A 13,243-nucleotide genomic window follows, 5' to 3' on the forward strand; every position below is an offset into this window, starting at 1 on the left:
GTATCCTTATAACCTCATACGGATTTATACAAAAAGATACTCAGGAGTCGTGAGAGAGTGTAGGGTAGTTAAGTTTTCCAGACCTAAATGTGTCCCTCTTCCAATGAAAGTGCAAAGTATCTTTTCCAGAAGGCTTCATTGTCTTGAGTATTTGCTTTTCTGGCTTCTTGAACGGTGCCCACGTAGCTAGTGCTCCTACCCCTAGTGTCAGTAAGGCTGACACGCCATGAGCCCTGTGTGAGCAGCTGAATCGCAATGGATCACTTTAGACAAGTGATTTTTTTTCTTTTTCCATTTCCTAGGCTGTCTCATCGATCTCCTCTTGATCCTGTAAAGATAGGAGCACTCAGCCCGCTTTCTGGGCTTTGAGTCCGTACTAACAGATCTGTAGGTCACTGCTTTAGAGGGTGATGCTGTCTTGTACCACCTATAGATTTTTGCTTAGCACGTCAATGCCTTTTAGTCCCTATGGCTTTTACCAAGTGGAGAACAGATACTCTTTTCCTCATAATTTGCTTTTTGCTCATAACGTTTCTTTTGCTTTCTCTCTTCTGCTTAGGTTGCTTTGAATGTTGCATTAAGTGCCTAGGAGGAGTGCCATATGCTTCGCTCGTGGCAACCATTCTGTGCTTCTCGGGGGTAGCGTTGTTTTGTGGCTGTGGCCACGTGGCGCTCACAGGAACCGTGTCTATCCTCGAACAGCACTTCTCCACCACTGCCAGCGACCATGCTTTGCTGAGTGAAGTGTAAGTATGCCTCCCATTTCCATTATTCTTCATAACGCCCTCATGCTACATGAGCAGTGATGGATTCAAACCCCAGCCTCCATCCCCGAGTACTGGGTGCCTTGTTTGCCCAGCAGCACTCAGTGACTTTTTGGAGAAGGACTTTGGGGTGCTGGTGGATGAAAAATTGGACATGAGCCGGCAACGTGCCCTCACAGCTCGGAAAGCCAACCCTATCCCGGACTGCATCAAAAGCAGCGTGGCCAGCGTGCTTTCTATGAGGACAGGCTGAGAGCGTTGAGGTTCTTCAGCCAGGAAAAGAGAAGGCTCCGGGGAGACCTTATTGCAGCCTTTCAATACTTAAAGGAAGGGGGCTTATAAAAAAAGTGGAGATGGACTTCTTATCAAGGCCTGTAGTGACAGGACAAGGGGCAATAGTTTTAGCCTGGAAGAGGGTAGAGGTAGTGTTACAAAGTTATTTCAGTGACACAAATAACTGGGAAGCGTTGCTCTGTCCATCATGCCCTCAGAAGAAGGTGGGCAGGTATTGTGCAAACAAAAAAAAGAGGAAGGACTGGAAAGAGCTTGAACGTATGTCTCTGTAGCCTTTGGAAGTAACCACCAGTGAAATATTTGGGGCTTTTCTGTTCCCGAGGCTTCTCCATGATACCAGAGGAAGGCCCGGAGGCCCCGTCCCACTGGCGGGAGCCTCTCGTTCCCCTTGATGCTGAGGGATGTGTGGGTCCCAGGCTCTGGGCCATCGGTCTGAACGCGCTGGGCCTTACACGGCCCCTCCGGCTGGGCCTGCCAGGCTTTGAAAAGGCTTTTGTCCAGCGGCAGTGAGGAATTTCGCTCGAGCTGCGGTTCGCGACGCCTGCGCGCTGGTGTTGGGATGCTGACTGGCCTGGGTTCGGCCTCCTGCCCGCTCCTTACCGCGGGGCAGCACCGGCCGCAGGCACAGCGTGCGGCTGGCCCCTGGAGGTGGCTCCATCCCAGGGCAGGGATCGGCACGAGGAAGGGGCAGGCGAAACCTGCTGAAAGCCGCCACATGTGTCTGTGAAGAGGGGGCCCACATGGTGCACGCTCGTGGGCCGGTTTGCATGCCCTGAGGTGGAGATTTCTACAGCTGACCCCTTCCCATCCCCTGGTAGCACTGGCATCGATCCCACAGCCCCATTTTGGGGCTTCTCCCCCTCACAGGACCCCCTGTGCCGGGACCGCATCCCACCGAGGTCCCATGTGTCCCCCCAGCACCTCCCACCCTGGCTGCGTCTGGGCACCCCAGGTCCGTGCATGAGCCACAGGGACCCTGCAGTTACCCACAAAAGTTAGCAACACTAGTAGGGCACCCATTGTGGAATGGATTTTTAACAGGGTTTCATATTCCTTATTTCTGGTAACATGCATTGAGTGCCTCCTAGACTATTAATGATGGTGAAATGAATTCTTCTACCCTTTCTCAAACCCTGACTTAATTTTTTTCATGCTTTACAGCACAGGTGCAACAGATTTATCCTGTTATTTTTAATCAGTTTGGAAAATAAACATAACACTTCCCACATGTAATTTTAGATGAGCAATATCTTATTTTGATACAAGGGTTGTGCTGTCTATCTGGATAACATTTAACTATATAAATAATTTTTTTCTTTAAATTAAGCTAAAACATGCAGATGCTCCTTGGAGATGTACGTGTATGCTGGCAGCTACTTAGTGGAGAGTGGCAAGAATTGAAAAAAAACATTTGAGGAAAAATATATTTATCCTTAGAAAACTGGCAGCATGGATGTATCAAATTAACCTCTCTGTTCTGTGAATAGCTTCACCCAGAATAACCAATCCCAAGCAAATGCCCCAAGGCATAAGTTCTAGAGAAGTTGTGCTGATAACAAAGTATGACTTGTGGAGACCAGGAGAAATGTTGTATGACAGATAGGGCATTCTGGTCTTCTAAACCAGTCACGTGCAGATACTGAATCTGATTGATAATATTTAGAAATTATTCTTTCCATTTACCTATTCTAGCCAGAGTAAAAATACCGTAAGAGTGTCATTGCAGATGGTAGATTTTTAAGGAATTGAGAACCTTCTCAAATTGTATCTGAGGGAAGTGCCTATGCCACGTGCCCTGCAATCTTCTTCCTCTGGACGGTTCCGGAGTACCTTAAGTGGAAGCATTTCCTAAATATTTTTTTCAGTTTTTAAAAATTGAATTACATTTTGGGGAGCTCCACACTGCTGTGACTTAAGACACTGAAACCTACCTGCTCACTTGGAAGTACCCTCCTGGGCTGTAGAGCAAACCATTCCTCAGCAGAAGTCGCTGCACATTTGCCGAGTTTTGTATGAGAGAAGTATCACTGAATTTGCAGATTCTTGCAGACATACATTAACTGGATTTTACAGGGGGAAATGGTGAACGTCAGGGACTGCTCCCTTTCCGTAAGCCAAAGGAATCACCTCAGAGCCTGGTAGTTCAGCCGGTAGTTCAGCTCCAACCTGTGCCATTGCAAAGTTGTCCCTGTTGGACGTTCTCTGAGTTGGGTGTCAGAATCAGCAACAGGAAAAAAAAAAAAATCTCCATAGGGGAAGCATGAAGTCACGGCTTCAAGCTGGCAACTAATACCAGTCAGTGTAAGAACTGCAGCACAAACAGGGGATGCTCGAGCGGATGCAAGACTAATGCACATCAGTATTGCTATTCTACCTGTAGAAGCAGGACAGTTGTATCGGCCCTCTCCTGCAGCCTGCTTGCTTAGAAATGCGTTAAGGAGCCTTGACCTGTGTTTCTAGAAGAGGAGTTATCCCATATCTATTATGATTTGGGAGGACTGACTTCGGTTTTATAGGACTGAAATCTCGTTGTCTTTTTTGCTTTTCCATTTTAGAATTCAGCTAATGCAGTATGTAATTTATGGCATTGCATCATTTTTCTTCTTGTACGGAATAATCCTTTTGGCAGAAGGTTTTTATACAACAAGTGCTGTGAAGGAGCTGCATGGAGAGTTCAAAACCACAGCCTGTGGCCGCTGCATCAGTGGAATGGTGAGTAGCATTAGAAATGGGAACAGCTGTCCTCGCTTGGGCTCCGTTTGACTCCTGTCTTTTTGAACAACACTATTGCTTTGTTTAACTCCTTATGGGCGGTTAGAGTCAGTCCCCTTTGCTGGTCCTTCTCTGAACTTTGAAGGTGTTTGGTCAAATTCAGATTCCGCAGATGGACTGTCACGGTGCTACTGTGGCCTCCCCTGTCATAAAGCTGAACCCACTGGTCTAAACTAAGCTGATGGAGACTGCTAACTTTAAAACAGTCAATGCAAGACAAAATGTAATTGGTGCTTTTTACACATGTGATGCTTAAAGGCAGACTGTAAAATGGCTGTGGTTTGCAGAGCTATTTAAATAACAAACTGTAATGCCTCTGACTTGCATAGTCAATTCTGCTTGAGGATGTCTGGATCCTTCAAACAGTAATGAATGAAGCTTCGCAACATCTTTGCACTTGAATCAAGTATTGCCGTCTTGCTTTTGCAGATGGCAGAAGGCATAACAGATACAATATTGAGTCTTTTTTGCAAAGCTGAAACACTTAAAGCCTTGAAGTTACAAGCCATCTTCCCTTCAGTATACTTGTGTATTGCAACAAAATTTTAAGCAAAGTTTAACTAAAAATAAAACTACAGTTTCTCATCCACGTTGACCCCTAAGGCACGCTCTGCAAGAACAGAAACAACTATGTTTCTGAGACAGGATTTCAAAGCTATTCCTGAAAAATCTGAATTCAAAGCTTGTAGTTATGGAGGAAGCTAAGCAGTATGACAGATCGCCCACGGGAAAGTGTGGGTGAAAAGAGAAGAGGCTTTTGATGGGATTGTTGCATTTTAATATACAATCTATATCCTGTACTTAAAAAATATGTACTTTCAGCTGGTTAAATACAAAGGAGATGCGTGTTTATTTTCAAGGGGGTTAACAATTTTCCACTGTGCTATTGGATACTTACTGAATTTTTCAACAGCTAATAAAAATAAGACATCCGTTCATTTTCCACTTAAGCAGCTATTCACTCGCTCTTTTTCTAGCAAGTATGATCTTCACCGAGGAGCAAAATTAGATCCAAAGCAGTGTTCTCCAAAGATCCAAAATATAGTTGAAACATACACATACCTGCATCTCATTAGTGCAGACAATTGCTTGTGGAGTTGAGTAGTTGCAGGCACATGATTGCCAGCTGCTTATACAAACACCAGCGTGACACTTGGAAATATGACAGAAAAACCTGTTTCCCTGTGTGCCTACATTTGTCCACACAATGAAGGAGAGAATTTCACAGCTGAGTAATGGCTTGGAGCTCTGATAAGATACATCAGTGGTTAGTGGTGACAAGCCATGGCATAAAAACGCCCATGTGCTGCTGCGTAGTGGTAGAGCTGCTTAAAACCGGGCTAGAACAAGGTTTGCAAGGAGATAGAATACCTTAAGAGATGAGTGGCTGCAGCTGGGTGTGGACAGAAGGCTTTTGGACATACAGTGATTTATTTTTTTGCCTCTTTGATCAAATGCTCCTTCACTTCTTCCTCTGTTATGTTACCGAGCAAGGTCCTGAAAGGCAGTCCCTTCCATCTTGCATAAGGTTTTTACAGAAGTTCCAACTTTTCGAAATTATTTGTGTTGGCTGAGGTAATGCAGAATAGCCGTTTCCCACAGTTATCGCATTAAATGTGAGAGTGGGTGTGTTTCTTTTCCTGGCTGTTTTAAGAGTTAAAGGCTTTGTGTACTTCCTCTCATGCACGCTTCCACATATACGTATGCAAAACCGCATTTTATGTATAGTGTATCTATAGAAAGCCTTTAAACTGGACCACTTGGTCTTTACCAAAATCCAAAGAGAGAATTCTCAGTTCTCGCATAAAACGTACAGGTCTGGCATATCTAACGTATCTAATAAGAAATAGGGTGGTTCAGGTCAGTTGTGCGTGAATGACAGGCTAGCTGGGGTTTTTATGGCCCTTACTTTTGCAAGCACTTCCACCTCCCCACACGCACCACCTTCGTTCACTACAAAACCCAACCAATTGCTCAGCCTTTGCTCTAGCGGTTGCGGCGTTGTTCAGCGCGCCTGGACAGAAACCGGTGAGGACGCAAACGTCCACCACTGCAGCGTGAGTTCGGTCTGTCAGTTCTGGGTCAGGCTGAGACGACCTCACCCCTCAGAGCCTCTTCCGTCCTTCCCGTTCTTCTCCGGCAGAGGGGTCTCAAGCGAGATAGTCCAGCGTCAGCGCTTTACTGGAAGCAAAGCCTTTCCAGTCCACCTACAGTTAGGTAAGAGTGAAAAGGGAACGCGCAAGATGTAACGGCATTCCCCCGCTTTCCAAGTAGGATCCAAATCCCAGTCTCACCAGGAGGAGGGAGCTAGGAACTGCTGCCAGAGCTACTGTTTCACCATAAAACTTGGAAGAAGAGGGAAAAGGGAAGAGGACCAGTGGGAGGGGGAAGCCAGAGATTTCCAAAGCAATGAGTGCCATACCTTACAATCTCACCAAAGAAAATGCACTTTTTATACATATTTATTTATTTATTTATTTATTTTTAAAAAGAGCACAGTTCAATGGAAAATCCATGATTCTCTAAGGTGAAGTAACTAATTTTCTTGGCAACGTGTATTAAATCAGCTGAATCTTTCTGATCTGCTGTAACAGTCGCGGTATGTCTTCAAAAACAGGTGTTCTCGAATGTTACATTCAAAATTGATTTCAATAAATCAGGGCGTACGGGAGAGCTCTGTGGACATCGATCCGCTCTACTGTTTTGACTTGCAAGTTGTATAGAAATGCTAGTGTGCTACAGTTAATTAAAAAAAACTCCTTACATTGATTTTTGTTGGAGTTTTATTGGTTTTAGCCTACAACCAGCATCCCTGCTTAGCTGAGAATCTTGAGAAGGTAATGGACTGCTCTTTCAGGAGGGCAAGCTGTTTACTCAGGCAGGCTGATGGAAAAGGAAATGTCTGAATGACTTTCGCAGTAGCACTTAAACTACCAGCGTATTTGTAAGCAAGGACAATACTGATTTTAGTTGCGCTTGGAAATCAAATGTTTTATTACTTGAAAGCATGCTTAAAGATTATTTTGAAGCATTTTTAAGGAAAACTCAAGTATTCTTTTCAAAGAATAAACATGAAGTGCTTGTGTTTTCTCTGCCCAGTTTGTTTTCCTCACCTATGTGCTTGGAGTGGCCTGGCTTGGAGTCTTTGGCTTCTCTGCTGTGCCTGTCTTTATGTTCTATAACATATGGTCAACTTGCGAAGTCATCAAATCTCTTCAGACAAATGTGACAGTTCCAGGGGACCAGATCTGCGTGGATATCAGGCAATACGGTACTCACTTTAATCCCGATTAAATGCTTTATCCTTTCTCCTTGGTCTGTCTTCAGTCGTTGTGTCTCAGCCTTATCAAATGAACCAAATGCAAAAGCATCCTGTATCTCTGAATGTGATATTACTTTTCTAATTAATTCAGATTACACTGATCTCTTTCCAGATGCAATCAACTTAACTGAACTGGCAAGCCATTTATCTAAAATGATTTTGTAGCAGTTTCCAATACTATAATAATAGATTTAAAAATAGATCAGCCTCAAAATAAACTGCTTGGAAACAGCGCTGAGAAATAGATAACCAGATTCTGGCTACTGAACCCCCATACGCATATACTCTTCCCTTTCAAAAAGCTGTTTCTACATTTAAATGTGAACACCTGAACTTTGCTCTAACAATTCCTTTCAGTTAGAAGACCAAAAACCTGCAGTCAAGAGTCTGCCATAACTATTAATGAACTAAGACTGCTTTCTGATGACACACAGAAATCCGAGGGGGTGCAGGTAGCAGAGGAGTGGGCTGATAGCTTAAAATAGCGTCAGGCTTTTCAAACCGTTCGTTCCTTAAGGTGGGTTTTTCCTGAAGTTAATCTTCTCAGCTTCCCTTGCGCAGCAGAGCTTTTGTCACTGTTAACTTTTGGCTTCCTTTTAGCTAGCATTTTCTAGGAATGTTTCTTTGGACTAAGTCATTCAAAGCTGAGAAAACAGATTCAAAGTTGGAAAAGTTAAGAAAGCTTGGTCTTGCTTTCCTGTCTGGGCTGTAGGTCCAGTAGGAGAAGGTAAGATACACTAATCTTAAAAGCAAGAAGTCCCAAATGGGTTAAATGTTTGCATCCTATTTTAGCAGCTGACAGCAAGAGGCTGGGAAGACGTTTTCTTCAGCAGCTAGGCCTAGGAGTACAGGGGGAAGATGTGCTCCTCCACCTTTCTGCTTCTCCTGGTTGCTTCGCAGCTGTACAAGCACCGTGTAGGGCTGGGCTGTTCCTCTGAAGAGTAAAATCATTTGGGTTTCAGTGAGTGATGGGAAAGGGCAGCTCCTTCACAGGCGACTTGTGTCACTGAACCGTCCTCACGGTTTTGGGTGGAAGCGGTAGCTATAAAAGGCTTCAAGGGTATATTGCAATTGCAGAGAAGCTGGCTTTAAAGTAAATCCTGTAAAATCATTCTGAAAGCCGTACCATCCTGAGAGAATTTCAGTGGCCTGCCCCTTACAGAGTTGCCAATTCCAACCAGCTGAGTTTGAAATAGAAGTTATATGGAGGAGAGAAACTGGTTTTTTCCCTGTTTCAAATGGCTTTTGCTTAAGCTTTACATCTATTATGGGCCTAAAAGTTTAGGTTATTTTAAACCTTCTAGATCCTGTCAATTTTTCAGATTTCCAGTCGTGTAAGAAAAGTAACTGGGAGTGCATGAGGTGCGACAGACTGAATTTTCTTGCAGTAGCAGTGTTCACTTACTGCTTTTTTTACCTACTGGAACTAAACCAGAAGAAAAATCCTTCTGTAATTCTTCCCTCTAGCTCCATATTCACACTCTTCTACAGCAGTTACTTGCACAAGTAGAAGTTAATCTAGCAAGCGCTATCCTGAAAGGTGCCAAGCACCTCTGAGACGCAGATTATCCCCTTCAGTGCTGAGTGGGGGAGTAGGCAGTATCTGACCGGACCTGAAGTGCAAAAGCCCAACCAACCATTTGGCTGCCATATGGGCTGGGCAAACCACATCTGAGGACGTATCTTGGCAGCAAGCCTGGGTGTAGGGAGGAAGCACAACTTGAGGGAGTTGTTTTACTTCTTCCCGCCAACTCAAAGCTGTACTGGTCTGTACTGGTCAACGTGCGGATGCCAAGAATGGGAACACAACCGGCAAGTGGGTGGAAAAGATGAGAGGGGAACAGAAAGCGTGTGTTGGTTGCTAAAATTAGTGGTTTCTTCTGCTGTGGTATTTCAGGTATTATCCCTTGGAATGCTGTACCTGGCAAAGCCTGTGGCCCGATTTTAGAGAACATCTGCAACACGAATGAGGTACAGAAACGTAACCTGTGTGCAGCTTTTGCCTACAAAAGTCGCTTGGGCACCGTGTGATAGATAACTTGATGAAAGTTTTTGGAGGAAACTAATGCCAGTAGTATAAAGAGGTTGATTAAAACACAACACTGAAATTATTCTGTTAGGTCACCTAGAAAATGAAAATTCTTTCAGAACATTTTTATGTTCTAAAGCTTTGAATACCTTCCTATGAAGATGGTTTTATTATCATTCGCTAGAACAGTTGAAATGCATCTCATACTATCCTCAATTACTTCAATGTTTTTAACATGTTTTCTTCTCTAGTTCTACATGTCTTATCACCTGTTCATTGTGGCTTGTGCTGGAGCTGGTGCCACTGTCATAGCATTGGTGGGTAGTATTTTTTGTTGTTTTATTGCGTAATGTGTTTCTTTCAGGCTTAAGATGCTTTAAGATTAAATATTGTGTATCTTAAAAGTAGCGATAGTAGACATTAAGGAGGGCGAGCTGTAATCACCATTATTTGCTGCTACGGTTTGGTCATTACAGGTCAGCAGGTCCCGAACTTTGGCTTTAAGAAGTCATCTTAACCCATCTCCCCCCATCCTTAGAATAAAATTCTTTGCATGTCCTTTGCAAAATTGTGCTTCTTCCCACTATTTCTATTTTTGATGTCCACTATTTCTTTTCATTTTTGTAGTTTATTTGATTGGTCGCTTGTAACCTCTTGGTTTTCTTGTCTGGGCCCAGGCAGTTGGACTAGTCCAACTCCGCAATGCCGGTTACAGGTAGCAGTTGGAAAAAGGGACGTTAACAAGATGGCTTGCTTCGTATGCCTAACGCTTCCTCTAGCTGCCAGCTTCTAACCTCACGTCAGCCACATCCAGGTGTCATACTTGCTGTCCCTTGACGAAGTAGCCTTAGGTCTGTATGTAGGTTCTCCTCTCCGGTTGAACGGCCGGTTGTTGTTTATCTTGCATCTTCACCCTGGAAAGAAGCTCAGAATAACGTCTGTTGTAAAAGTTATCGACAGTTGCCCAAGTGGGCTTGAGCCGTCACCTCGTTGTATCTTACTCTCCTGTATTTTGTTCTCTTCCACCAGCTGATCTACATGATGGCTACTACATATAACTATGCTGTTTTGAAGTTTAAGAGTCGGGAAGACTGCTGCACTAAATTCTAAATTGTATAAGCCCAGTACAGAGCTGCATTGCGTAGCTTGAAATACCACTGACACCCTAGGCTAAAAGTCTAGCTTTCTGAATTTTGTTACAGTAATTGTAAATAGCTTCAGTAAGCATCGTTTAGCTTATCGGATTAATAAAGTGACTTCTTGTATATGAACTGTGATGTGGATGAGATCTGGCTATTTTTTCCATGTCGAGAGGATTCAGTTACTGCAGGGGTGTTTCCGCATCGCCCTTCTGAAGATGGGATGTTTCCATTTCAAGTCTCCGCTTGCTTTCGAGCAGTCATCTCAGACAAATACTGGAACAGTTCAGGGTCAGAACTATTAATTTATTCTTCATCCTGAACACCAAATGCAACCCCCCCTGAGCATACAAAACATGTGCGATACAAAAGAAAAGGAATAGTCAAGTAGTGCCAGTCTCTTCTGGCAAGAAATCAGAAGCCCAGGTATTACGAATTAGTTGGCTTATATTTCCAGCGCACGGACGATAAAGTTGATCGATTGTTTCCTTTTACTTCATTTTCAAGTAATTGCCAAATCACGCTCTCTCTGGGAGGAGACACATTCTTGCGTTAGCTCTGCGTAAAAACAATCACATTATTTCTTTTGGACCCTGAGCGAGTAAGAAACAGCGTATAAGTAGCTTCTGTTCTTGTACGGCTTGCACTTTAGTAACTGATTTCTCAGTAGCCAGATCTCAAAACTGTAAGTATGACTGCACGTGAAGCAAAACCATGCATAAATCATGGAGACCTTTTTACACTGTTGGGATTAAAAAAAAAAAAAAAATAGTGAATCGGTGTTTTCAGATGTAGATTTTTTGCATGAAGTACGGTGAAAAGAAGTTGGGAAGAGATGAATAAACGAACTAGCAAAAATCCACACAGTAATAATAATAATAATAATCATAATAATAAAAGAACCAGTTGCTATCTGTGATACAAAGCTCTTCACCTGAGGTTGGACAATGGAAGTTTAAAATGTAGCTATAAAAATACACGATTAAGACTTCTTAACCCAGAGATTGCATGCTTTTGCTTAGTTTTGGACTCACGTTTTGTTGTTTAATTTTTCAATATGTTAATGTAGCCTTGTTCACGTGAATAAAACTGTTTACAGTTTCAGGCTTTTTCCAGGGGGAGGGTGGAATTCTCATCTGCTTGTTGGGGGAAAAGAATTCCCAGGATCTGGGCTTGGATGTGCATAAACACCACACCTGTAGAAAGCGGTCCTTCTGAGCACCTCGTAGTTTACAGATTACGTAAATCGACGCGTCCAAAACTTTTTTTTTTCCTGCTTCCCCCCATTCTGCATTTTAATGGATCTGTACAACTCTGTAGCTCATTTTATTGCCGTTATACTAACTTCCTCTCAGTTGTGAATAATCAGCTGCAGTATTAGCATGCCATATTCTAGAGACCTTTTGAAAATAGCCTCTGTGCTTGTTTTAATAACAGAATGCTTATTAACGTAGAATAACTTTTTTCCTTTTTTTTTTTTTTTTCCTTTTTTTTGGTCGTTATTTTAAAGAGTGTCTATTAATCTGACTAGCAGCTTGCTTTGCCTCTTGACATGCTCACTAGCCATCATGCTCACCCTTCTCTTCCAGATCCACTTCCTCATGATACTGTCTTCTAACTGGGCCTACTTAAAGGATGCAAGCAAAATGCAGGCCTACCAAGATATCAAAGCAAAAGAAGAGCAGGAGCTTCAGGATATCCAGTCTCGGTCAAAAGAGCAACTCAATTCTTACACATAAATGTTTGCCACAGTAATTCAGCAGAAGAATTCTGTCGCTCTGACAAATCAACAGATAGCTGCTCTGCAGTACAGATGTGTGTCTACCAAACAAAATTAGAGAGAAGTGCAAAAGCTTCACATTCCAGCTCCTGGAACACATTCATAGGGAAATCTTCCCACGGGTAATCTTCCATCCTTTCAGACAGAGAATGGAGGTTTTCTTCCAGGCATTTTAAAAGGCAACACTTCACAATAAGTGACCAAATTTTTCCTCTTTCAGGCTTTTGGCGTTTAATAATATTTGACACGTCCTACAGCATGACGTCCCGCCCAAAACGGTGGCAGGCGCCCCGCGCCCGCGGGCGGTAGGTCTCCCTGCAGCCCTTAGGCAAGGGCAGGGGTACGGTGTGGGATTCAGTATCCCGGCGCACCTACCGAAGGGGACTGTGGCCGGCTGACGTTTCCGGCAGCTCGTGCCGCGGTGGCGGCGCCGTTGCAGCAGTTCCTAAGCTGCAGCCGGGCTGTCTTTGACCGCCCTCCCCGTGGGCCACAGGAACAGCGCTCTCCTCCTGCGCCATGCTTTTTTACAACAAAGCCGTCGCACTCGCGCGCTTAGGTGAGTGTTGAGCCGGTGTCCCAAGTTTTAATCTTTTTATTAACGGTTTAACGGAATGTGGATCCTCGGATCTGGATAATGATCCCCTTCTTTGAAAATAAATGTCAGCTTTGCCTTAATATTTATTTTCTATAAATGTCTTAGCATTTATATAGTGGCAGGAGACCATTATCCTACTTTTTAAGTAAGTGAAAAGTGTTACCTTATTAAAATGACACTGATCTGACTATTCCAAATGAGCAGATGGGAAAGCTTGCAGAGTTTTACACAAACAATAAAAATTACAGCCATAAAACAGAACACAGGATGTCCACCTTTCTCTATCTTGGTGCTTAGCAAATTTATAGTCAGTGCTTACGTGTTTTCCTTTTTACAAATTAATTAGCACATTAAGAAAACGTGGTGTTCAGAAAAAAAACAAATAAACAAACAAACTGGTGCCATTTTAAAGTCATTTCCCATAGAAGTCTGCCTTCTAATTACTGTTTTTTTCAGAAGCATTCAGTGATATCTTGAGTATTAGTGATGGTATACTTGGTGTTTTGTTCTATATGATAGATATATATATATAAATGTTTGGGGGGGAA

The 13,243-nt window shown here is 43.3% G+C and overlaps 1 protein-coding gene across 3 annotated transcripts in view; it reads left to right on the top strand.

Annotated features, from left to right (window-relative positions):
- The window catches only part of GPM6B (glycoprotein M6B), a 29,754-nt gene extending 17,636 nt beyond the window's left edge, over window positions 1-12,118 (top strand). For 2 of the 3 annotated variants that reach the window (XM_009639056.2, XM_009639057.2), the window contains 6 exons: window positions 560-746; window positions 3,614-3,770; window positions 6,930-7,101; window positions 9,050-9,123; window positions 9,433-9,498; window positions 10,211-10,291. In XM_009639056.2, coding sequence (XP_009637351.1) covers window positions 560-746; window positions 3,614-3,770; window positions 6,930-7,101; window positions 9,050-9,123; window positions 9,433-9,498; window positions 10,211-10,291 — 737 coding nt within the window. Of the gene's footprint in view, window positions 1-559; window positions 747-3,613; window positions 3,771-6,929; window positions 7,102-9,049; window positions 9,124-9,432; window positions 9,499-10,210; window positions 10,292-11,909 lie in introns of those variants that run through there. The other variant, XM_009639055.2, reaches the window with a different exon arrangement.
- Window positions 12,119-13,243: the final 1,125 nt, after the last annotated feature.

The sequence above is a fragment of the Egretta garzetta genome, unplaced genomic scaffold (genome assembly GCF_000687185.1).
Source record: "Egretta garzetta isolate BGI_Z169 unplaced genomic scaffold, ASM68718v1 scaffold205, whole genome shotgun sequence".
Classification (NCBI taxonomy): Eukaryota; Metazoa; Chordata; class Aves; order Pelecaniformes; family Ardeidae; genus Egretta; species Egretta garzetta.